Below are 27,645 nucleotides of genomic sequence, written 5' to 3'. Positions count from 1 at the left end.
GTTTTCCGGCCTTGACCCTTATGCACCGAGATTGTTCCAGATTCGCTGAATCTTTGGATGATATTATGCACTGTAGATGATGATAACTTCAAACTCCGTGCAATTTTTCTCTGAGAAACTCCTTTCTGATATTGCTCCACTATTTTTCGCCGCAGCATTGGTGATCCTCTGCCCATCTTGACTTCTGAGAGACACTGCCACTCTGAGAGTCTCTTTTTATACCCAATCATGTTGCCAATTGACATAATAAGTGGCAAATTGGTCCTCCAGCTGTTCCTTATCTGTACATTTAACTTTTCCGGCCTCTTATTGCTACCTGTCCCAACTTTTTTGGAATTTGTAGCTCTCATGAAATCCAAAATGAGCCAATATTTGGCATGATATTACAAAATGTCTCACTTTCAACATTCGATATATTATCTATATTCTATTGTGAATTAAATATACGTTTATGAGATTTGTAATTTATTACATTCCTTTTTTACTCACAATTTGTACAGTGTCCCAACTTTTTCGGGTTTGTATGAACGCGTCATGCCAGTGGCTGCACTCCTCTTCCCGTCGTATTTGTACAACTGGACGGCATTATATTTTACTTGTACAAGTCACTGTATAATCACCTAAAGCAATTAACATTGTCAACGAAATACAGTTCAGCGCTTCTCCAATTTATCCACCCCTGGAGATTTTTTACACGTTGCACAATGTAATTCATGGCCCAGTCAGGGAGTAACTAGATCTTCTCTCCAATTTATCCGCCCCTAGAGATATTGTGCACGATTGCAATTTCTGGCCTAGTCAGGGCGTAACTAGGTCCCCTATCACTACCTGTGCTCTTGTATTACTCGATTTGTTCGTTAAATTATGTGGATTTCAGACTCACCAACCTTTTAGCTGTTTATAAAAAAACAGGAACAAAGACCAACTCCCTTGCGGGTGTGATCTCACGATCTCCAGCAAAAAACTGTAATTTTTGGTAAAATCTAAATCTCTATCCATATGGCTCACAGCACCAAAGTTTTAGAAATCCGCGGTTACGTATAGTGGTAAAATAATGTACAATCCGTATCAAATCGAGGGAGAAGTTCGCTCAACTTTATTGGAAAATTGCAGCACAGATGTCATTCGGTGAACGTTCCATTATCTTCTCACTGTAATGTTAGTTGCCAGCTAGCTTATACATTAAGGCCGTTTCTACATAGCACAGATCATGTTTCTAGAAGTTAACCCCCCATGCCAGATAGCCAATGTTTTCCCAGAACTTTCCCAACTCTGCCTTCCACAGATGTCCCAGCCAGACATTACCCCCCCACTTGCCTGACTGGTAAATAATCAAGATACATCTGTCACATCCTGGCTATCGTTTGCTGCTATTGTTTTGTTTATTTTCATTAAAACCATGGATCTCTACCGCTCTTTCACCTCTGCGCCTGAGTCCTACCTCCACAACCGTGACACCATCCTCTCACAGAATATGCTTAACTGAAACAGAACAGTTATGTAGCTGGTTGGTTCATGCCTACATAAGCATATTTTAATACTTAGAATTAATCAATTACACAAGTAAAATATGAAATGCGTGTGTGATTACTTCTGGTATGAATAATAGCCATAATATGCCTTTACTGTTTATAATAACAGTTAATGGCATATTCATGTTAATACTGCAAATACTGTAATGCTAATACTCTCATTACTGTTAATAATAACAGTAATGAGAGTATTCCACAGTGTCCAAAAGACTCAAGATGCCACTCAGGAAAGACATGTAGACTGCTGCATAGATATTTCACTATTTAAGATGGACATTATCAATCACGATTGAGAAATCATGAGAAAAATGAAGGGAATGATACCACAAAAATGTGCACATAAAGCAGAGGTGAAGAAATACTGAATGTGACACAAACATTTCAGGAGCTTCAATGCCTTTAGTGAAATTAATATAATGTATTATTATTATTTAAAATGGACACTGGACACAAGCACGTTGAAGCTTTCAGTGTAACATCTTTAAATTTAGAAAATGAAACATTGATTGGATAATACGGATACATTTTGTTCAAGTATTATTTTTGATAGTCATTAGAAAGCAGCATTAAAGTGTATTGATGTATATAATGTTAAACAATCTAGCTTTTTCTAGCAGCCTGTATGTATATGGAGGCATACAGGTTCTATACTTTACTACTTTTGCACATTACACATGTCCTTGTTTTCTGTAAGCTATTAATGCAATTCTGTTAGTTGCTTGGGTTATACATTAGTACATTTGATTTTGTACATGATTGATTTAAAGTAGGCTTATCAGTATTATTAGCCCTTTAAGTTGTCCCAGGTGATCATAGGATATTAGTATTCATCATTTTTGTTCGTTTCGCTTCCACCTCTGATGAAAGCCGCCACAGCGCCAGCAAGGATAAGACCCAAGCCCGCTAAGGCGCTGCTTGCCACAGCCTGCCGAACCTGGAAAAAACAATGATAAACATGAATCAGAATGAAGTAGTGAACTGGGTAAGAGGAGAATTCTGAATTTAGTAATAGTATCAGCAAAGATGCTTCAAGCAAATATAATACAACCTAATTTCCAAAAAAGTTGGAACACTGCGTAAAATACATATGAAAATTGAATGCAATGATGTGCAAATAGTTCATCCCTATATTTAATTGAAAATAGTACAAAGACAACATATCAAATGTTGAACCAGAAAATGTTTCTTTTTTCTGGAAAAAATATGCCCATTTAGAATTTGATGCCTCTACTACGCTTGGGGCAGGGGCAAGGTAATTTAACATTTAACTACAGTGTTAATGTATTCACCAAAATGTCTATTTACTATGTAGTTTGACTTTAAGAAAATAGCGATTTCTGAACTAGCATTGGTCAATTATACTGTGTTATTTTTTTTGCATGTTGGGACTTTTCATCTGGAAAGGAATCTCAGATAGATGATATTGTAACCAGAGTGAATCTTTAAAATGACTAACACTACAATGAAATTGGTAACACCTCAGTCAGGCATGTTAGTCCAGCTTTATGTTTTCCAATCTGCTCCGATAGACTGCCTTGAATTAGTACTTCTCACTATCTTTTTTGTGGTCTCTCTCTCTCCCTTGCTCTGGCTGCCTTTCTGACCAGTGCTATTGTTATGACTGCATATCTCCTGCATAAACTAAACTCATACAGTACACATCCCTAAATTCAGATGCTGGTCAACAGTATTTTGGCGTGGCAAATCAATGATTTACCTGTTTGTTTGTGGCCTCTTCTCTCCCTCCTTACCTCTTAGTTCACGTCTATCACTTTCCTGCCATGATCATACATAGAATCAACCAAATTCTTAAAATATTGAACACACTTCAAAACATCTAAACTGAAGAACAAAAAAAGCCAGCTGTGGTCTGGAGGTTGTAACCAAGCTTAGCTTGTTATCTGTATAAAAGACACCTGTCCACAGAAGCAATCAGTCAATCAGATTACAAACTCTCCACCATGGCCAAGACCAAACAGCTGTCCAAGGATGTCAGAGACAAGGCTGGAATGGGCTACAAGACCATCGCCAAGCAGCTTGGTGAGAAGGTGACAACAGTTGTGCAATTATTTGCAAATGGAAGAAACTCAAAAGAACTGTCAATCTCCCTCGATTTGGGGTTCCAGGCAAGATCTCACCTCGTGGAGTTGCAATGATTAAGAGAACAGTGAGGAATCAACCCAGAACTACACGGGAGGATCTTGTCAATAATCTCATGACAGCTGCGACCAGTCACCAAAAAACAATTGGCTATTCAACCCTCCCGGAACCAGGCGCTGTCTGTACTAATGAGTGTCTAACCGAAATAAAGGTAGGAACTTGTAAGAGCTCTGTCTCCCTCTTGGTCATTAATTCCTTGAGGTGTTTTTTCTGGGTTTACAAGTAGGTAAGTATATTTTCGATAGTATATGGTAGGGTCAAAAGAAGTGGGTTGACCAGAGATTCGTTCCCGAGAAGGAATATGAAACTTGTGTCCCGCCATAAAAAGATCTGACCTCTGATACAGTCTTAGTGGAGAACGCCCGGACTGACAGAAGGTCAGCATTAGTTAGATAACCCTTTAAAAAATATTTTCTTGAAGGTAAGTATATTTTTCATAGAGTATGGTAGGGTCAAAAGAAGTGGGTTGACCAGGGATTCTTTCCCGGGAAGGGATACTGAAACTTGTGTCCTTGCCATTAAATGATCCAACCTCTGGCTTTGCACCTGGGCAGACATTGCCCTGAGGGCTAGGAGGTTGGCTTAGAGTCCGATAGGAGGATAACAGGCTGACAAAGGTTTGTGAGTTACAGCTGGGAAATACCCACACCTTGAAGAGCAGCCAGACAGAAGTTTAAACGGACCAAAAGGGGACCTAAAGGCTATTTAAAGGCAGCACAAGTACGATAGGGGCGACTTTCAGTAAGTTGATCAGGTAAGTTGATCAGTGATCCCAGAGGTAAACGCCGCAAAATAACACACTACGCCGTGAAGGACTGATATCCTGCAGCACCCGCAAGGTCCCCCTGCTCAAGAATGCACATGTACAGGCCCATCTGAAGTTTGCCAATGAACATCTGAATGACTCAGAGGAGAACTCTGTGAATGTGTTGTGGTCAGATGAGACCAAAATCAAGCTCTTTGGCAACAACCTAACTCGCTGTGTTTGGAGGAGGAGGAATGTTGCCTATGACCACAATGTACCGTCAAATCTTGGATGAGAACCTCCGTCTCTCAGCCAGGGCATTGAAAATGGGTTGTGGATGGGTTATTCCAGCATGAAAATGACCCAAAACACACGGCCAAGGCAACAAAGGAGTGGATCAAGAAGAAGCAAGTTAAGGTCCTGGAGTGGCATAGCTGGTCTCCAGACCTTAATCCCATAGAAAATCTGTGGAGGGAGCTGAAGGCTTGTGTTGCCAAACGTCAGCCTTGAAACCTTAATGATTTGGAGAAGATCTGCAAAGAGGAGTGGGACAAAATCCCTCCTGAGATGTGTGCAAACCTGGCGGCCAACTACAAGAAACGCCTGACCTCTGTGATTGCCAACAAGGGTTTTGCCACCAAGTACTAATTCATGTTTTGCAGACTCTCACTGTTCAAATAAATCATTAAAATTATAGACTGGTCATTTCTTTGTCAGTGGGCAAACATAAAAAATCAGCAGGGGATCAAATAATGTTTTCCCTCACTATACTTCTGAAAGACTCATTCACTCTGGGATGCTCTTTTTATACCCAATCATGTTACTGACCTGTTGCAAATTTACCAAATTGGTTGTGAAATATTCCACCAGGATATCTTTTTGTATTACACAACTTTTCCAGGCTTTTGTTGTGTTGCTGGCATCAAATTCAAAGTGGGCATATTTTTCAAGGAACAATAAATGTTGTCTTAGTACTATTTTCTATTGAAATTAGGGTTTAAATGATTTGCTAATCTTTGCATTCTGTTTTTATTTCCATTTTACCCAGTGTCCCAACTTTTTGGGAAATGGGGTTGTACATCAGTTACTCTTGAAACATCACAGTATACAACTGATTTCAAAACAAACTTAGGGTAGTCCCTACCTGTCGGGACTCAGCCTTCCCGTATCGCACCTCAGTGACAAAGTGCTCACAGTTCTGACTGAACAAGCAGTAGGGTAGCACTGTGTTTACATAACCCTGGGCATCCCTCAGTATTTCATGGATGGGTCGGACCTGGAATAATACACCATTTAAAAAACACTTTAATGTGAAAAACTGGTCATTAAGCAGGCTCTTATCCAAAAGGAGTGCACTATAAAGGGATTTATGTATCACACTCATGCAAGTCCAGTAATCCTTTGTAGTTCAGTTGAATATGGTGCTTAGAATGTCAGTGTTTTTGGTTTGATTCCCAAAGAGGGTCAAGTGAAAAATATAGAACAATTAGAAAAATTATACATAAATTGATAAGTATCTGCTAGAGTACTTACATGTAAATTAACTGACCTGGTACTTGTCATCCAGCTGGTTGTTGACACGCCATTGATCATCCCCCACCACAACCCAGATCTTCTCCATCTTTACCTTTGCCTTGCTGCTGTACACAGACCCTTTGCTGTTGAACCCAGCTCCAGGCAGCTCAGCTGGGTATAGAAGACCAGGGTTAATTAAAAGTAATTAGATTACTGTCTAAAAATAGATCATAAATGTTTTATTGTTTAATGTTTTAATTCATAACTAGGCTATTTTCAAACCACTTTGATTTCAACACAGGTAATTTATTAGGCAATGTCACATCTTTTCAATTCATAACCTACTCAGTTACAATCAGCCATTAACTTCTACACATATTTTGACGTTCTCTTTTAAATTTGTCCATCCATTTCTGTGCTCCTTGTTTTGCCATGGTGGCAATATTTTAGCCAGATAGCTACTGTAAAGGTTGCAATGTTTCAGCCAGATAGCTACAATTCAAATTTAACCAACATAATATAAAAACATTTTTTAAAGCTGCACTACATAGGATTTTTACAATTACAGCATTTTACAATTACTCACCGGTCAGAAAACGGTTTTGCACCAATGCCCGACAGACAATGACATTAAAAAACAAAAGAAAATTAAAAATAGAATCACCTGTTCCAAAAAAAGCGCCATCTCAGAGTTCGATCATCTTTGCCTTTGTGGAATCTGAGCATTAACAATTACAATATGTATGTACGTTTCATTGGAAGTGAATGTGCCTAGACAATGAGAACAACAGAAACCTCTCTGTTTAGATTATCTCTCTGTAGGTTGCGCTCTACTAACCACAGGAATGTTCACATTGACCATTTGGCATGGGGGTTACTGTCTTGGAAACCTGATCTTTGCTAGGTAGACACACCCTTCAATGTATATATCAGCTTGTAACCAACATTACAGTGAGAAGAGATTGGGGTTGGGTAAGGAAGACCAGGTCCGTAACCTCATGAACAAGACTGTAATGCTCCAATAAATAAGATAATTTCTCTCTTCCTTGACAAACGGGTATGCGATAATTATTACAACCACTCTACGAAACGGCTGATTTCTAAAACGATGGATATGTTTTAACAATTCTGCTGAACTTCGGCTGTAGAGCTTAGGGGCTCGATTTGCAATCGCAAGGAAGAAGTTGTTTTTTTTTTTTTCCAGACAAAGGTCTGGAACTATTGGTAATTATAAAATGTGTTTTTAATAAACATGTATAACAAATTAACATTAATTTTATGAAAAAATAAGTGCAAAAAGCGCCAAAAGAATTAATTTAAGTGTCTGGATTTTTCTTAACAAAATACCACAAAAGTAACATGCATGGTGCAAAATACAGAGCAGTCAGTATGTTGTTTTCAATCAATCAATCAAAATGTATTTATAAAGCACTTTTTACAACAGCAGTTTTCACAAAGTGCTTTACAGAGACACCCGGCCTTAAACCCCAAGGAACAAACAACAGTAGTGTTGAATTTCAGTGGCTAGGAAAAACTCCCTAAGAAGGTCGAATTTTAGGAAGAAACCTAGAGAGGACCCAGGCTCAGAGGGGTGACCAGTCCTCTTCTGGCTGGTGAGATATTAAGAGTCCAATTGGAATAATAAATACATTTCTCTGGGCTAAATCCAGAGTCTATTTGATTTTAGACTAGGTCAGAAGTATGACCAGGTGGACAAGGACAGGGACAGCAACGGGCCCCCCAAACCAGGTAATCCGCAGGTATGGACCAGGACCTCATCTCCTTCTAAAATTTGTTTTGGTCTATACAGTTTTGGTCTATACAGCAAATTTTGCCCTTCATGACAACTGTGAGGGGGGTGAATTTATTTATAACTCATCCGTTTAGTTAATATTTAATTTCTGCATAATTAAGGGCGTGGTGCACTCTGTTAACTGACAGGTGGATTGCTGCTGCTGTTGGTCTCTCACTCGCTCTCACTAGCTGTTGGTCTGCTGTTAGCTGTTAGCCAGCCATCACGTTTCTTCCTCAGCTAATTCCAGCTGCTGAACTGGACATATTGGCCATGTTCTTGCTTTTTTTTCTGGATTATTTCATACAATTTAATACACACATTATACCTTCGCCCACGTCTTTGTATTCCGTCGTTGTCGAGTATCAAGAGAACAACCAGGGCTGTTTTTCTGTTGTTTTTCTCTGTGAACATGCACTCATGGATGTCTGACAATTTTGTTGCTTTTGTGTGGAGATTCCAGATTTAAAAACGTTTAAAATGTCTATAGATATAGAGGCTACACTCGTTCTGCGGTACCGTTGCTCTCACTGAACAGACTAACGTTAGATATGCTTATGTACCGTCAGATGCAAATTCCTGGAGGTGTCAGTGCTTTCCGTCCATGCAATAAACTAATGCACACCTGAATGAGCACGGATTTCTAGCGCATTTACTTGAACTTCTGTTTGTGCATGAAACACAAGCTCACAGCAATACTGTAAGTTATTACACTTTAACTAGCAGAATAATACAGCATCACGATACACAAGCTGTTTCTCAATGTCAAGGATCCTTCCTTGGTAGGACTAGTCCTTCCAAGGAAGGATCCTTCAGAGGCTAGGCCAGGCTCCTCCTTAGCATTCGAAGAACACCTACAATGGAACAGGCTACCAAGTGCACGTCATTGCGTCATTACGTCAGTGAAAAGGCCCGCCTTCGTCTAGTAGTGATTTATAAAAGAAATGCCGGTGACGGCAACCAAGCTAACAACTGTTAGCTAATATGACAGGTCCAGTTCGGTTCAGTTAGCTAGCTAGCTAGCCTACCGTTAGCTCGTGAGGTATCTAGCTAATTATCAATAGCAATTTGTACTGGCATTTAAACATTAAACTTTATTTTTATGTACTACCGTTTTAACAAAGGTACGGTAACGTTAAACCCCGTCATATTGCCCCGTTTTTTTTTTACGAGCTGGCAAAGCCGTGCACATAGGATTGTGGGTAATATAGGAGCGCGAAGGATACACATATGCATCCTTTGCCGTCTATGGGAAATACTCTGAACGAAGGACTCAGTCCTTGGTGGGATTCGGAGGATCTTCGACATTGGAACGGTCCTTCGACGGACGTCGATGACGTAGCATCCTCCAAATTCTGGCTTCGAAGGATCCTTCCTTGACATTGAGAAACAGCTACAGTCTCACTTTTAGCTATGTCTTAATAGTATTTCGAAGGGCAAAAACATGAACTTTAAGTTTTGGCTTTACTTCAAGTCAGCTGTTGTTAGTCACTTAGTGGGAGACCAGTAGCATATAGCATTAGCATAGCCTGAGCAAACTCGTTCACGTCGAGCTAGGTTTCAGGTTTCAGCATCCAGGCTCCTCGCTGAGCTCATCCCGCCTATTTGCCCATTTCTGTTTATCCGGGAGTGACGTGCGTTGACGCGTTGCCAAAATGGCAACGGTTGGCTCCGCCCACTTTAGGCTTCAAAACTGCTCTTCACAAACCTACGGGTGACGTCACGGACACTACGTCCATATTTTTTTACAGTCTATGGTTGAAATATGAAATGGAGGCGGGTCCGGATTGAATTCCCTCTGGGTCCGGATCCGGACCGGAGTCCGGACTTTGAGAAGTGCTGCCCTATGACAACCCAACTAGTCCGTCTCAATTTGTTGGGGCGTTGACCGGTGTGTTTCAGTGCTGAACTGTATTTTGTGTCGCTATAGTTTGATGACACTGCATTTTCTTTTTGAGAATTAATGTGTGATATAGTATATTTCAGCGAAACAAATAATGCCGTCCAGTTATACAAATACAACAAGAGGAATGCAGCCTCTGACGCACATGGTGCGAAAAGAAAAATAACGTTTTTGGGCTAAACAAGATGGATTGCGAGGAGAGTGTGGTACATACGAAGAGAGAAGACAAAGGAAAGTTAAGATGGCCGAGAAAGGACAACAGTCGAAAGGCGGGGAAAGGAGACAATCATAATGGACGAAGATTAATTCTGTTTGGCCACCTGGCTGACCGACAGTAGTCTCAAGATGGAGTCTCTCTTATGGGATCCTGGAATCATAGACGATACTAGGAACTGACCTGAGCTTTCATAATCATTGATTCAGAGTTCTTAAATATTTATTTCCTAAAATGTATCGTACCTAACCATTAAATGAAGCTGGAACTTATCAAGGAAACCTGATCACCTTCCTCAGTAATAGCCAAGCTTATTTTATTGAATATTACATATAGTTTGAGAAACCCTTGGATGTTATATAGCATGTTTTAATAGGCTTTCGAAATAGCCTGTTTTGTTCTGTCATGCTTAAACCTGTTTTAATGGGTATTCAAGAAATAACCTGTTTTGTTGTGCTTTGTCATGTGTACTTATGTAATTTTGAGTCAAACTTATTTATTGCTTTGATGATATAGTCATAGCCTTAAAAAAAGGGTAATAAAGCTAAAGCGAGTTTACTCCCCACAACAAAAATTTGATGTATTTTAAATGCTGAATTGAGTATGGTTACATGATATAGTTTCTCTTATTTGTATTTACCAACGATAACTGGGATAATACTTGTTTTTAAAACCAACGTCTGATACTTGTTAATGGAGTTTAAATTCTAAAAAGGTAAATTGACTAATGAACAAATAGGGTTTTGATGTAACAGTCAGGCCTACATTGAGGCCTACATTGAGTTTCCTTTGGATTACTTATTGTACCTTGATTTTAGTGAAGTCATACATCTGTTTTCTGACATCACCATTCTTACGAGTTCTTAATTTCCACCCTAATGTTGAATTGTTGTGTAGATAATGATAAGCACAAACTGCAAAAATATTAGATGGGTTGGACACTAAATCAAAATCTTCAGTTAACAAAGGATGTCGGCTAAATTGATAGGATAGTCTGAGGACCATAAACAAACATTTGTCCTTTTTAATGGCTCACCATAAATGGGTGGAGCTCAGAGCTTCAGGAAGGGGGCAGACCCCTAGGATGACCCCAAACAACCTCTCCCATTAAAGCAGGGTAGCCTGTTACTAAGCGGTAAAATTGAGTGTTCAGACTGGTCTCAACTGTGGTTATTTCCTCAACATAAGCATATTCACTTTTGGGATAAACAAACATTAAGTGAAAGCTAATTATATTTTCCTCTCAGTAGCTTTATTGTTGAAATGATTATTTTGAAAGCAGGGTGAGGGTGGAGAACAAAAGTCATCCCCCATTGTTGATGATAGAACAAAGAAAAAGCATAAATGTTGTGATTCAGGGTTTGGCTGACCGCCACTATTTGGAATAAAAATTAATCTAAGTTTGTGAATTCCCTAAAATTTAGAAGGTTATCAAGACAATTTGTGTTTGCCGTGAGGTAGTTTGGCCGTTTCCTGTAAAAAAAGCTACATTTGTATGATGTAGCTATGCTAATACAATTGCCCTGGTGGTTGCAACTATTTAGTTAGGCATGTGCCAGGAAACTACAGCATATTATAAATGCATGAAAGCCAATTTCACAGACCTGTGTGATGGAACTGTGGTAAAAGCTTTTGAGCTATATTACAAAATCTGTTAATGGGTTATATGGTTTATAATTCCTTTTGCACAAGCGACCGTGTTGCACATTGATGTCTTTGTGTTAGTGAATGTTCATGTTTTTTTTCATTGTTCACTTTGTTTTGATGAATATACAGGATGCATCGAATGGAATGGATTATCGAATGGATTATAGATCCATCCCTACTACCAATTCTCTATTTTTCATGTCTGTCCTGAAAAGATGGCCAATGCGGGTTCAGGATGGTGCCTCCTGTGGCCGTATTTTTGTCATTGTTCTGCATTCACTCATGGTGTCACTTTTTATTGACTTAATGACGTGAAGGCAGTGGGGGTGTATGATATGATAATTTATTATGATTGGAAAGAGTTGAGCTTAGGGCTCAAGGCAAATCAAATTGGTATTTATAAGGAGTTATGTAAAAAAATAGAGTTTTTCCTGTTTGCATAATTATAACTGAGCATTGACATCTGTTATGTTTTACATTTTACATCCACAGGATGTTTTTAATTGGTTTATTTGGAGATTGTTTTGTTTGATGTAAGGTCTAACATTTTAAAGGTTTAATAGAATAGATCTAACCATTTCTGATTTGGCTAAGCAAAGTCAAGTCTGACAATCTGGTAGCTGCTATCGTGCATTAATATAACACAAGGAGTCAAAAAACAACCAAGCCAGTTCTGGATGGAAAAGGAACTTTGACATAGACTTTTATGGAAACTTGTCTGAATAGGGTGTATGCTTCACTCTAATGATGAAACTTCTGAGATCCACAAGTTTTCAGGACTGATCTATTGTCTTCATTGTTGGGAGTTGGCGGAACCATACCCAGTGGATGAAAGTCCGATGGACTTTTGGACCACACTAATCGTTGTTTTGTAGTTATACTTTCAACAGATCAGGACATTACAACCCCTTTTCTGATGATACATCACGTCACTTACTGGACACAGACAACTGAGTGTGTGAGTACCAGCAACATGTTCAAAAAGGATTTCTACAACTACACTGGTTGAATCTGTTCCAAATCTTCATGACCACTCACAAGGCAGAACGATGCCAGGGTCAGATCACTTGGCTTCACACTCCATTTCTAGATGAATCATCTACAGCGACTACAGGTCATCGACAACAGGTCAGAGTACCACGGGCCAGTTGACTGGAAAGGTAACATGGTTCCAACACAGAGGAAGACACTGTTGTGGTGTTAATCTTGAATTAGTGAAGTGTTGGTAACTCACTGTTTCATTATACACTTACACTGACTTGTTAGGACGACCAGGATATTTGCTGGGTCCATATCACACTGACTGCAATAACCGATTGTGGAACTTTCATCACTGATACAAGACAAAGAACTGAAAACAAGAACTCTGAAGGACACTTGATTGGAAACTAATTTCTTTACTTACAATCTAAGATTTTCCTAAATGAACTGATATGATGATTTCATATGTATGAAGGCTTGTTTCTCGCAAGACAGGTGGGAAACTCTATATGATGACAATCCCAATATTGGTCTTTGGCGTTTTTTGTGATGATGCTTAATTATCTGCATTATGATGGCTATCATGTTATGTGTGGACAGTGAATTGTTCCCTATTATAGGTGGTCCCTGTCAAAGGTAGAGGTTTTCCCTATTTTACAGGTAGAATCTGTCACAGGTACAACAGGATATTGTTAGAAATCGGCCGTTTCGTATAGTGGTTGTAATAATTAGCATACCCGTTTGTCAAGGGAGAGAGAAAGTATATTATTTATTGCAGCATTAGAAAGTCTTGTTCATGAGGTTACGGACCTGGTCTTCCTTACACAACCTCAATCTCATCTCAGTCAATCTCTTCTCACTGTAATGTTGGTTACCAGCTAGCCTATACATTAAGGGCGTTTCTAACTTTTTAGAAGTCAACCCCCATGCCATATGGCCATCGTAAACATTCCTGTCATTAGAGCGCTACCTACTGAGAGATAATCTAAACAGAGAGGTTTCTGTTGTTCTCATTATCTAGGCACATTCACTTCCAATGAAACGTACATTCATATTGTAATTGTTAATGCTCAGATTCTACAATATGCATAAGTCTTTTGTATGATATTGTCGCATGGATCATGATACGGACAAGGCGGTTTTGATTGTTCAATGGACTTTGGGAGACATGTTTTAATCATGTCAAGTTGAGTCTAATTTTCTGCTGAACACCGTTAACACTGATAATAACCTGTTGATGTCAAAATGTTTCTTGACCTTTATGATCTGAGGTGGGGACGGGATTGATGACTGTCATACATTGAGTTATGTGTTGGAGTGTGGTGTGTCAATTGTCTTGTTTACATTCATTTTCATTTGAGGAACAATACGACCTGATTGGTCAGATACTCCTTTTGTTGTTTTGTCTTAGTCATTTCTAACATAAGGGCCTTTTCTTTTCATTTGGAATTGATTTGTACTTGTGATGTTTTATCAAACGTAATGTTTTTGTTTAAATGTTTGGTAGGGGGGAATGTGGAATCTGAGCATTAACAATTACAATTAGTATGTACGTTTCATACATATTATGATGAGGAACTCGGAATAGAGGAACTCGGAGTAGAACCGCTGCTCCTTTGCATCGAAAAGAGCCAGTTGAGGTGGTTCGGGCATCTGGTAAGGATGCCCCCAGGACGTCTCCCTAAGGAGGTGTTCCAGGCATGTCCAGCTGGGAGGAGACCTCGGGGTAGGCCCAGGACTAGGTGGAGAGATTATATTTCGACACTGGCCTGGGAAGGCCTCGGGATCCCCCAGTCAAATGTGGCAGTTTAGGGTTCCCTGTTGGAGTTGCTGTCCCCGTGACCCGATACCGGATAAGCGGATGAAGATGAGATGAGATCTACGTTTCATTGGAAGTGAATGTGCCTAGATAATGAGAACAACAGAAACCTCTCTGTTTAGATTATCTCTCTGTAGGTTGCGCTCTACTAACCACAGGAATGTTCACATTGACCATTTGGCATGGGGGTTACTGTCTTGGAAACCTGATCTTTGCTAGGTAGACACACCCTTCAATGTATATATCAGCTTGTAACCAACAATATTATTTACAGTGAGAAGAGATTGAGTGAGATGAGATTGAGGTTGTGTAAAGAAGACCATGTCCGTAACCTCATGAACAAGACTGTAATGCTCCAATAAATAAGATAATTTCTCTCTTCCTTGACAAACGGGTATGCGATAATTATTACAAACCCTATACGAAATGGCTGATTTCTTACACCTTGCTTAGGGTTCCTGGTAGGTAGCTATAGAGAGTAGGTCTAAGTCTTTCGCCTCTTTGCGGTTTTCATAGTGTATGCTGTAGTAGACGAGAAATTGACAGTTTGTCGTCCTAGTCTCTAGCTGCCATTATAGTATCTTACCAGTAAGCAAACTCTGCTCCCTATGGTGTACTGATGTTATATCATCCAGGAAAAATGGCAAACACAAAATAAGCCAAGGAAGAACAGGATTAGCTGGAAAAGGATTGCTGGAGCCGAATTGGCTGGGAAGTAGCAACATGCTCCAAAAATTATAAATTGACATTCCACTGCAACTGAAATCCTACCTAGTGCAGCTTTAACAAAGTTTGGTTGGTGCTGGTGTTAGGGTATCACTCTGATTGGCTGTAGGTTTTGGGGTATCACTGATGGCTGTTGGTAAAACAAACCATTTTCATAGAAAAAGGTTGAATCATAACACTGAAACCAAGAAACAAGAAACCAGGCTAGCCTAGTTCAGCCGGCCCACAGTAAAAAGCGATGATTGTTGTTGCTCTCCCTGGATTCGAATCCAGGTCTCCGACTTAAAATGTTGTCTTTAACCACTACACCACATTTGCTGGTTGTTGGTATAGCATTTCATTATTAGATCATTTTGTCACAAATTAAGATCACACCGAGTTTGAATATGTCGCTTGACATCATTAAGCACTATGTTAAACTGACTAACCTTTCTTATTAAATTTACCTCCACCGCAAATAGCATCTTTGAACTTTATGGCTTTTGCCACTGGACATTTTAACAGCTTATTAGCCATTCGTAAACGACATTGATACAATAACTATCAATATAGGTGATGATAACTGACTTTTTTGTCAGGTGAAAAGACGAGAGAATCTGTGAAGTAGCCAGTGAAGATTTGTCTAACCTGAACAAATCCTAATACATAATTCGAAAAACCCACCAGAAATAGTCGCAATATAGGAGTAAACTGTTTTATTTTGGGCTTCCTATAATGTAGCTACTGAAGGTTGTAGCCTGCAAAGCTTTTGTCTATCCTGAACAAATCCTCTTTTGCCACTGACTGTTTTAACAGCTAATAAGCCATTTGTGAATGACATCATAGGTGAATGACATCATATCACCATAGGTGACGATAACTGACTTTCGTCAAGTGAAAAGACGAGAGAATCGTGTCATTCACAAATTGTGCCAGTCTGTTTGTCTATTCTGAACAAATCCTAATATCCAGCAAAAATCCCTTATTCAGATTGGAAACATGATTCTGGAATCTAAATATTGTGCAAGAAGACCCAGATAGCAGATGATTCCAGGCCACATGCGGAAATTAACCAGCACTGCTGGCCCAGACTCCGCTATGGCCGGTGTCATGTGGCACAAACATGGGTCGAGCATGGGATTCGATTCCTTTTTTATCACGGCATGCCAATTCCGGCCCACATAATACCAGCCGTAGCTGAGCCTAGGCCGGCAGTGCTACTGTAGGACATTTAACCTTTTGTTCTTGCGCCATTCCAAACTTGCTATAGGTCTTGTGGTTGCGATATTTATCATGAAAGGTGAACCTTTTATTTGATATGGTTGGCTGGTGCACAATCAAGCCACTGAACTTCTTTGAAGTGATCATGTCTTCTCTCACAAGACTGTTAATACAATGAATTTTGAATACAGCCTCTTAGCATTACCTGGGTTGTGTGATGCATTTCATACTTCATTATCGAACTGCGCTCACTGAGATATCCTTGGATATTATGTGTTTGTTCATTACTGGCTATTTATCTTCAATCAACCTCCAGAACTAAATACTTTAGTTTTTTCTCTTGAAGGTGATTTATCATATAGTCATATTTGAAGAAAGCAATGAGGTTGGGGTCACAGTTGTGGATCAAAGATGGGGTGTGCTTGTGGCCGCTACAAAAGCTTGAGAGCATCCTGGAGAAGCATGGATTCCATACAATGTTAGGATAGTATTCATAGCAAGTATGTTACATTTTATTTTAGTGTTCACAAACATTAATAGTTAATTACTGTGATTGTGATTGATCAATCTTTCAAAAATTTAATTTGTTTCTCATTCACAATTCCCTGTGCTTATTGTGAAACGTTATAAAGCTTCCCCTTCATATACATTTTATAGAATTCACCCAATGATTTTCAGACAATTATGCCTGGACTAGAATCAGGCATTAGAATTTAGTTTTGAAAGTATTTAGGTATTATTAGCTAAGACAAAACCAGTATGCAGGTCTTACAACTGATAACTGAATTAATTTTTTTAGGGACATTTGGTGCTTTCATTGCAACTAACTGTCCATTTTCTGTGTGCTATTTCTTCAAAGATTGACTATTTAGGTCTGAAGGGAGGTTGTGATGTGAGAGAGAGAATGTGTGGAGGATCTTGGGACACATCATCTCACATGATTTGTCAATGAGGATGAATTGGAGAGGCATCAATGGAAATGTGCCTTTCTACAACCAGCAACTTAGAGAAATAGTAAACAGTAAGTGTATTTTTTGAAGCAAGTGTTTCTCTACAATATGACAGAAATGAAAAAGATAATCTAAACAGTGCTTTGATGGGGCTTTGAGACCCATTTTCTTGGCTTCTTCAGTAACATTTTGTATTGGTCAGATCAGCGTGACCTTCTAATGTTTCTCAAGTATCATGGTTGTTCAGGCTGTGGATCATACTTGTCCTGATGCCTAATTCAAATTTATTGTGTTTCTGTGCGTTTGAGACACTTCCAGTAACGCATCCCTTCCGATGGAGTAACTGTGATAACATAAAAACATGTGGAAACAGGTCTTAAGTAGACAACTACCATATTACTAGCGTAGCGTTGCACAGCCACCTGATCCCACAAGCATTTAAACACTACACAGATATCAGTCAGTTAAATTCTATTAAATATAAATAATATTGTTGTTTTAATCTATTCCATAAAATATATTTTCTGGGGTGTGACCAGTTCATGTGCTGGTGCCACTCACTGAGACTTAATGTCACCAGTGGAAAGTGTTAATCTGTATCCCTGTCTGAGAATCTTTGTAGTATTGTTTGTAGGTGCTGTCAGAAGAAACCGGCTAACATCCAGTGTTACAGACCTCGTGTAACGAGGACGCGTGTGGAGGACGCGCGCCACCCCTCCCGACGTGGTGTTCGGCGCGCGTCATCGCCGGCCTTCTAGCCACGCCGCTCCTCCTCCCACGGCACTGTCATGTCTTGTTATTGCACACACCTGGTGTCCATTCCCTCATTAGGTTGCCTATATTAGTTCCCTTGTTTCTGGGCGTCTTTGTGTGGTATTGTTCTATGTTTGGTGTTTGTAATTGCAAAGCTGTTGCACGCTTGTTGTTACGCGTGCCATTTTCTGTTATTAAGAAAGAAAGAAAAAAAGAAGAGTAACTGCGTTTGGCTCCCTTATTCACGCACCTCGACACACCTGTGACATCCGGGCTAAGTTCTCCACACCAACCGTTTCCACGTCTAGATACAGTACACCCCCGATGGGGGAATATATAGAGGTTTTTCATTGGAAAGTTTCAGAACACTCACACTTTACAAAGGCAGTCAGTATGTTAATCACACACCCAAACAATCAATATCTTCTAAGTCGACATCCGCGGAACCGCGGACAGTGCTCATTTGCATAAATAAATTTGCATATATAGAAAAATACATTCGCCATAATCGTCCGATTCCAATGGTATATTATTTGTAGCCACTTTCGTGAAGCGTTCCGTGTATAACTTGGGTTGTCCGTGTATAATATGGGTTGTATAGTTGTATAGTTTGGGTTGCTATGGGAACTTTTCACCAGGCAACGACATTGACCATGCATCTTAGAAAGGCTAATGTGTAGACAAGAATAGAGATTACAAGGGTGTACATGACTATATATGATGTTTTGAAACATAATACATCGTTTGTATTATAAATATGATATAAAAATAAATATTTAATCCACATAGTATGGGGGTGTTCTTTAGTTTTTTTCTGAGTTTATAAAATGTATAAGTCCAAACGTAACTAGCGATCTAGTGCTGCCACCTTCTGGCCGTTTTGTGTCATTACACCATAAAAAAGGTAGATAGGGTTATAATCTTTTATTTTATAGTGTTTTATTTCTAGGTAGAAGAACCAAATTTTTGGGGGGTGCCTATATTTTTTACCTTCTATTATTTAAATATTTCATTAGTTTCAACCCAATTACAGTGTAATTTGATAGTAAAGGCATGAAAGTATGAGGAAATACCATTGACACAAAACCTCATAATGCTTTCAAAAAAAAATCTTGATGCTGAATGGCAGAAATGTTTTCCCAAAAAAATTTTTTTGCCTTTCAAACAGATGAGTTTTATAAATAGTGACCCAGATGTCTGTTTTCATGTGTTTTTATTGTAGCCAGAGGGGTTGTTATTACCAGGATACATCATAATAGGTTGTATCTGTTACAGAAATGAATCTAGGACCCAAAATGTCCAAGTAGTGAAAACAGTATAATCATTATTAAATAATGCGTAAGTCTTATTTTGGAATAATCAAGTTACAATGAATATATAAGCAATGTATAATCAAATGCATAAAAATTAAGAGCTTATTTTTATTGAAATTTCTGTAACTTGCACAACCAATATTTTATAGAGAACTGATTTCAGAAGGTTGTGAAACAATGGTGGCGTATGGGGAGAAGATCTTTCCAGGGATTAATTTAAAGGAATGGCCAGGTAATGTTATGCAAGATGCTACTGAATAAAAGTGGGTGTCCGAGGATGGTAAGACAGCTGTTCTCTGCAGACTAACTCAGCTGGATGATTTTCATGAAAGTCTATTTTAGGATTCACAAATGTTGTGGAAAACCATAACTTGTTCGTCTGCAGAACAACAAGCTACCAAGCATCAGACACACACTTTTATACAGCATGGTTATACAATGATATTACGCCTCCCCATTATGCTAATCTCTGGGCGGACGCTTCCACAATCTTCACAGCCGTCTGGAATCCGCTCCCCAAGCCACTGTAAGGAAATACTGGTGGCATGATGGTGACGTGATTTCTCAAATTCTCCCAAGAGAGTCAAAGAGAAGGCATAGGTCCTTCTGTCCTCCATATGAGATTAAAACAACAACCACTCATTCTACTGATCATGGGATAGCAGTGGAGCAAGAGTACAGATAAGAAGATGCACCCGCTGTCCTTGACGCACACACAAAAATCCAAACTGTGTACCTAATTGTTCATCAACCTCCCTTTCTTGGCAATCAAATGTAGAAGAATCAAAGGCAAAAAAAATAAAAAATAAGAGGCCTTAGGCTTAAGTAACCTGCTTGAATATTTAATAAAATAACACCCAATTGATATAAAAGTGATTACATGAAATATATACTTGTTCAGTCTACTCTTCATCAGGTTAATGTGATAATAACAACATGATTTTATGAAAAACATCTATACAAACTCCTGTGTTGTTTAAGTTTTTGACTGGCTAAAGGCACATCTTGCCCCAGAACTATGCTAAATCAAAATATCCAACTGCTAGCCAGCTAGCATATGACTTAGATGGATATTTGCACCACATTGTACATGTATTAATTAGTAAATACACTCAATTGATTACACTTAGTTGATGCATACGACAGTGGCCCTTTTCGAACTGCATAGCATCAAGTGAATTATTTTATTTTAAGGAGTTGTTAGCTTGGCAGCTGTACAACAGCTTACTGTACTATATCTTATATAAAGATGTAATTATACTCAAGAGCATTACTCACAGGGTGGGGCCAGGTGAATGACAAGATCATTACCAATGTATAATGCCCAGTGCATGTAGCCCGGTCTGAATATCTCTATCATATCCCCTGGCTTCGGCTTTTTATCATCCTGTGAACAGAATAAAAACATGAAGTATAATTTAGCAACATGTAGGAGTGTTAATGCTAGAAACCCTCTGGATAACATATGCAATTATGAATTCTGCCTTTTAAAACAAAAGGGAAAGTTCTCAGATCAAAACCAAATCATGATAGCATGTTTATCATTGTACGTTTCTCAGTCAATCAAAAACCTTTTATTATAAATATATACATATATACTAAATAGAACATGTAAACTATATAATGACATTGGGCTTACTTGGAAGGGTAAATGTCGCAGCCCAAGTTGACAGGCACTCCATTGAGCAGCATAACAAACAGGTGGAGGAAAACAGGTACATTCTCAGTCGGATCATAACATGTATTAAACTGTGTGGAAAATGTGAAACCGCACTGCGGGGGCACAACGAGTCGGTGGACTCCTTGAATCCTGGAATATTCAGATGCATTTTCATGTGTGAGGGCGATTCGAGACTTCAGAGGCACTATAAAGCTCAGCCCATCTTCAAAGGGACATGTAGCACTGTACAAAACGAACTGTTAGACTCTATGTATGAAGTGTACAGGGATGAGCATCCTGAAGGTGTTTTTTGCAGATTTAACTGCTTTTGCCACCATTTTCTCCAAAACGTGTTGCGGCACGTGCTGAGGCAACGCAGAGATGCATTCCAATGCCACCCGCTGTACGATGGAACTTTAAAAGTAGAACTGTCAATGCATTTTGGGAAAACCACACTGTGCTGCTCCTGTGTATGGAGGACACACACAACTAGGATGGGATGAGGCCACGATAAGTGAGGCATACGGCCTGTCAAAAACACTCTGGGACAGAGCCTTTCTGCAGCTGTTGCAAAAAAAATCCTTCCTTATGCCAGAAGTTGATGTTTTATACAACACTCTGCAAAACCTGAGCATCGATGCATCTGGGATTAGCAGTGCGCTCACCCGTTTCAAGGAGAATGTCCAGAATATGCGGAAGCAAACTGATGAATGGGCTGCCAGGCCGACAAGTAACCAACACAGCGCCGGTGATGGAGGCATGCGACACAGTCATCTCCCAGGTGGAGCCGAGGTTTTCACAAAGTGACCACCTGATCGCTGCCAAGCTGGTTGACAGCTCGCTCTTCCCACAATTTGTCCTGTCATTCCCTACATCTAAGCTTCTAGGAAAGGCCTCTAGGAAACGAGGAAAAGTTGAAGTCTGAGCTGACCACTCTGTACCGCCACACTGAGCTTCACACTGGTAAGACGTCCCTGTCTCTGTTAAGATCCATCCATGAGAACAACCTAGAGGAGGCTTTTGCTGAGACCGTCACTCTGCTGAAAATTATCATAACATCTATGACGACATCTGAGTCAGAGAGGAACTTTTCCACCTTGAAGAGGGTAAAAACCTTCAATCACAATACTATGGGACAGCCGCGACTCAACGCATTGGCCATGTTGTCCATCGAAAGCCAGCTGATTCAGCAACTACATTACTTCATTCCTAAAGCGTATTTTATCATCCTGCCATTGTGGTGCTGGTCCATGCATTGGTCATATTTTTGTGCTGGATTGATTGATATAGATGGTGACGAGTGTGCCCATGCTTATCTATTAATGTTGTTTTCATAGAATGGATCTGTATCCCTAAAAAGTTGTCTTTCCGCTTTGTTGTGGCCTTCAGTGGTGTTGAGCTCATTGCTGTTAGCATATGGCCCTGTAGGCACATTGGTTCTGAGCTTGGATGCATTCCTAATATAGGTTTGTAAATGTGACAATGGTAAGTTTCTCATGTGTGTGAGAGAGAGAAGGAGAGCAATTACAAAAGCAGGTCTCTCTCTCTCTCTCTCTCCAGTATGTGTAATACAACACCTGATAGAAGGAAGCCGCTCTGTTGTTAACAGTGTTTTGTGGAGCCACGCTGTTTTATTATTATACATTTATTATACAGTTAAATAAACATCAGTAGCAAGAGGGAGTTTTGTAGCTTTACTGGTATGTATCCTATATTTTGAAATGGTTTGTGCCCCACCTATTTTTTACATTTGTATTTGTATTTTTTTACATTTTACATTTGCATTTGTAATTCTCAAAGTATTTTAGTTCGGACAATAACTAATATACATCAACATTTTGTGGAATCTTAGTATTAACAATTACAATATGAATGTACGTTTCATTGGAAGTGAATGTGCCTAGACAATGAGAACAACAGAAACCTCCCTGTTTAGATTATCTCTCTGTAGGTTGTGCTCTGATAAGGAGCGACGGACTCCATCCTAGCTGGAGTGGTGCTCTTCTTTTGTCTAGGAACATTGACAGGAGTCTCACTCCTATAGCTTTAACATGAGATAGGGTGCAGGTCAGGCTGCAGGCTGTTAGCCAGCCTGCTAGCATAGTGGAGTCTGTCAATAGCATAGCCAGAGTAGTTAGTACAGCTTTACCTATTGCCACTGTGACTCGTTCCAGGCTGAGAAAAGTTAAACAAGGTAGTGCTAACAAAAACAACCTTATTAAGATAAAGCCTTCCTCCACCTCGGTCAAAAATAAAAATAATTGTATCACTTCGCATCTCAAAATGGGACTCCTAAATATTAGATCTCTTGCTCCAAAGGCAGTTGCGGTAAATGAATTAATCTCTGATCATAAACTAGATGCTATTGGTTTATGTGAAACGTGGCTAAAGCCTAAAGAATTCACTGCCTTAAATGAGGCCTCTCCTCCTGGCTATACTAGTGATCATATCCCTCGTGCATCCCGAAAAGGAGGGGGTGTCGCAAATATTTATGACAGTAAATATAAACTTACTCTCAAACATATCACAGAGTTTCATTCTTTCGAAGTTTTACTCATGAAAGTTAACCAGGCCGATAAATCATTTTACATAGCTACTATTTATAGGCCCCCCGGGCCATACACATTGTTCCTCAATGAGTTTCCAGAATTCTTGTCTAACCTTGTAGTCATGGCAGATAGTATTCTAATTCTGGGCGATTTCAATATCCATATGGAAAACCCCCATGATCCTCTTCAAAAAGCCTTTCAAGCCATAATAGACTCAATGGGTTTCATCCAACATGTCTCAGGTCCAACACATTGCCACAATCATACCTTAGATTTAGTCCTGTCACGAGAAATAGATATTGTAGATCTAATAATTTACCCCCAAAATCCTGGATTATCGGATCACTGTCTTATTACATTTACCGTTAAAACAAGAAATTCACTTGCCCCCCAAACAATGAGTTTCAAAAGCCGTACTATAAATTCTCGGATTACAAATAAATTCCTTGATATTCTTACTAGTTCGCTCTTAAATGACAGAGTAAATAAATCTGTAAACGATCAAATCGAGGATCTAAACTCAATACTGCGAAATACATTAGACATAGTTGCACCACTAAAAACTAAAGAAATACGCAACAAGAAACTTGCTCCTTGGTACACCGACAATACTAGAGCACTTAAGCAAGCCTCCAGAAAATTGGAGCGAAAGTGGCGCTCCACCAAGTTGGAAGTATTTAGACTAGCCTGGATAGACAGTACAGTACAATACCGAAAATCACTCACGTCTGCTCGATCAGCTTATTTCTCCAACCTGATTGAGGCGAACAAAAACAATCCAAAATTTCTCTTTGATACAGTTGCAAAGTTAACAAAAAAGCAAAGCTTAGCATGTGAAGTGGGTCTTCACTTTAGTTGTAATGAATACATGAACTACTTTGATGAAAAGATCGTCACCATTAGAAAACAAATAACTGAATCCCTAAATAGTTATGGTCCTAAAAATCTCGGTTGTCCGGAAAATTTCCGGAGCCTCCCTGATCAGGTGTCAATGGGGACACTTGAGTTTTTTGATACCGTATCGCTCGACACATTTACAAAATTTGTAATGAGTTCTAAACCCACAAACTCTCAGCTAGACCCGATTCCTACAAAATTACTTAAGGAGTTATTTCCTGTGCTAGGTCAGCCAATGCTGAACATAATAAATTGCTCCCTTTCCTCCGGATGCGTACCAAACTCACTAAAAATTGCGGAAATTAAGCCTCTTCTAAAAAAATCTAATCTAGATCCCGACATATTAAACAATTATAGGCCAATATCGAACCTCCCGTTCCTCTCAAAAATCTTAGAAAAATGTGTTTCCCAACAACTGAATGCCTTCCTAAAGACAAAAAACATTTATGAAATATTCCAGTCTGGTTTTAGATCCCATCATAGTACTGAGACTGCACTCGTGAAGGTAACAAATGACCTTCTAATGGCCTCAGACAAAGGTTCCGCATCCGTCCTGTTGCTTCTTGATCTTAGTGCTGCTTTTGACACTATTGATCACTCCCTTCTCTTAGAGAGACTGGAAACCAATATTGGGCTACGTGGAGATGTTCTAGCCTGGTTTAAATCTTATTTATCTGAAAGATATCAGTTCGTTAGTGTGGATGGCATATCCTCTGACAAGTCAAAGGTATGCTTTGGAGTTCCTCAAGGCTCGGTTCTGGGCCCATTACTTTTCTCACTATACATGCTCCCTCTGGGCGATGTAATCCGAAATCACAATATTAACTTTCACTGTTATGCTGATGACACACAGTTATATATTTCAATGAAGCATGGAGAAGCCCCTAAATTAGCTATTTTGGAAGCATGCGTTTCAGATATTAGGAAGTGGATGACAGAGAATTTCTTGCTCTTAAACTCAAATAAAACAGAAATGCTCCTTTTAGGACCCAAAAAACAAATAGCGTTGTTAGCAGATCTCACTGTGAACCTCGACGGCTGCATGGTCGTATCCCAAAAAACTGTAAAAAACCTTGGCGTTACCCTTGACCCTGACCTCTCCTTTGAAGAACATATAAAATATGTCTCAAGAGTTGCTTATTTTCATCTTCGAAACATCGCAAAAATTAGAAACTTCCTATCAAAAACTGATGCAGAAAAATTTATCCATGCTTTCGTTACTTCTAGATTAGATTACTGCAATGCTCTTATCTCTGGTTATCCAGACAAATTAATAAATAAACTTCAATTAGTGCTGCACACAGCTGCTAGAATCCTAACTAGAACAAAAAAATTTGAACACATTACTCCTGTCCTGGCATGCTTACAATGGCTGCCTGTTAGGGTTAGGGCTGATTTTAAGGTTTTACTCTTAACCTATAAATCAATACATGGACTTGCTCCTACTTACCTTGCTGAAATGATCCAGCCATATATACCTACACGTAACCTTAGATCGCAAGACGCAGGCCTTTTAATTGTACCTAGAATTTCTAAACAAACAATTGGCGGCAGGGCCTTTTCTCATAGAGCTCCACTCCTGTGGAATGATCTGCCAATTAAGGTTAGAAATGCAAACTCAGTGCAAACTTTCAAGTGTCTACTAAAAACTCATCTCTACAGCACGGTTTATAATTAGGTGTAGCCTGGCCCGGGGGCGTGAAGGTGACCAGTAGGCTTGATACTGTCCACCCTTGCTGTCTTGCCAGGTGGGCTCTCGTCGCCACTGGGATGCCCTCCCTCCAATGCCCTTCGGGGGAAGAGTCACTGGCTTGTTGTTGATTCTCTATTGCGCACTTGTGCAGTTGGGCTGTACGCTACTAGCAATACTCGGCCCTCATTCAGGGGGGTTGCGGTTGGTGGGTGTCCCTTTGGTTGATGCCTGGCAATGTGGTTGGATTGATTTCCTGCCTGTTGGGCCCTGTCCGGGGCCTCCCCCGGGTAGGGCCACAGTGTCACCGGACCCCCCCGTCTCAGTTTCCAAGGTGTTACGCTGCTATATTATTGTGCTGGGGGACATGAGGGATGTACTACTAACTTTTCTCAGTTTCCTCCAATTTTAAATTTTAGAAGGAGATGAGGTCCTGGTCCACACCTGCGGATTACCTGGTTTGGGGGGACCGTTGCTGTTCCTGTCCTTGTCCACCTGGTCATACTTCTGACCTAGTCTAAAATCAAATATACTCTGGATTTAGCCAAGAGAAATTTATTTATTATTCCAATTGGACTCTTAATATCTCACCCGGCACAGCCAGAAGAGGACTGGTCACCCCTCTGAGCCTGGGTCCTCTCTAGGTTTCTTCCTAAAATTCGACCTTCTTAGGGAGTTTTTCCTAGCCACTGAAATTCAACACTACTGTTGTTTGCTCCTTGGGGTTTAAGGCCGGGTGTCTCTGTAAAGCACTTTGTGACAACTGCTGTTGTAAAAAGCGCTTTATAAATAAATTTTGATTGATTGATTGATTGATAACCCCAGGAATGTTCACATTGACATTTGGCATGGGGGTTACTGTCTTGGAAACTTGATCTTTGCTAGGTAGACACACCCTTCAATGTATATATCAGCTTGTAACCAATATTACAGTGAGAAGAGATTGAGTAAGATGAGATTGAGTTTGTGTAAGGAAGACCAGGTCCATAACCTCATGAACAAGACTTTCTAAAGCTGCAATCAATAATTGAATTACTCTCCCTTGACAAACGGGTTTGCGATAATTATTACAACCACTAAATGAAATGGCTGATTTCTAACAATTCTTAGGAAGTACAGTAAAGTTCTCAGATCAAAATTATAAATGTATTACTATTGTCAGTCATGCAGTTATTATCAATATATAAATGTTTAATAATACAACAGGTAAACTACATAAAGACACCTTTACTTACCAATGTTAGAGCCATAGTTGCTTTTTTCCCTTCTTCTTCAGACTACACAAATATTCAAACTGTTTAAGCTTCCAGTCATACAGTATAACCTACTGGCCAAACCAACAATGTTTCACCATCTATTTGCCTTCAGGGTTGTAACATAAATGGGAGTGAATGTGGTATAATTACAAATGTTATTGTCAAGGGTGTAGCAGAGGTACGAAGTCCGGGAGGCAAGAATGGTCGAATGGTCAGGCAGGGTTCAGTTAAGTAGGAAGGAAGGGAGGTGCAGGACGAGTCTCGGAACAAGGGTCTGGAAACGACTGAAAAAACACGGTGAGCAGAAGATAACAAAAAAACAGGATATTAGGGGAATTCGGAT

The 27,645-nt window shown here is 39.6% G+C and overlaps 1 protein-coding gene across 3 annotated transcripts; it reads right to left on the bottom strand.

Moving 5' to 3' along the window:
• Positions 1-1,115: 1,115 nt before the first annotated feature.
• Positions 1,116-27,486, bottom strand: LOC105007996 (phospholipase A and acyltransferase 3). Of its 3 annotated transcripts, none has more exons than XM_034295031.1 (5): positions 27,282-27,486; positions 20,529-20,637; positions 5,987-6,123; positions 5,582-5,713; positions 1,116-2,466 (listed from the first exon to the last, which is right to left on the bottom strand). In XM_034295031.1, exons 1-5 carry the CDS (start codon positions 27,294-27,296, stop codon positions 2,353-2,355), a joined length of 507 nt encoding a protein of 168 aa, XP_034150922.1. In that variant the 5' UTR covers positions 27,297-27,486; the 3' UTR covers positions 1,116-2,352. The 3 variants fall into 3 exon arrangements, with proteins under 3 accessions (XP_034150922.1, XP_028979172.2, XP_034150923.1); XM_029123339.2 differs by having other exon boundaries at positions 1,116-2,457; XM_034295032.1 differs by having other exon boundaries at positions 20,562-20,637.
• Between the last annotated feature and the right edge of the window lie 159 nt (positions 27,487-27,645).

Source organism: Esox lucius, chromosome 11 (assembly GCF_011004845.1).
Source record: "Esox lucius isolate fEsoLuc1 chromosome 11, fEsoLuc1.pri, whole genome shotgun sequence".
Taxonomy (NCBI): domain Eukaryota; kingdom Metazoa; phylum Chordata; class Actinopteri; order Esociformes; family Esocidae; genus Esox; species Esox lucius.
This window is presented reverse-complemented; position numbering and strand designations above follow the sequence as displayed.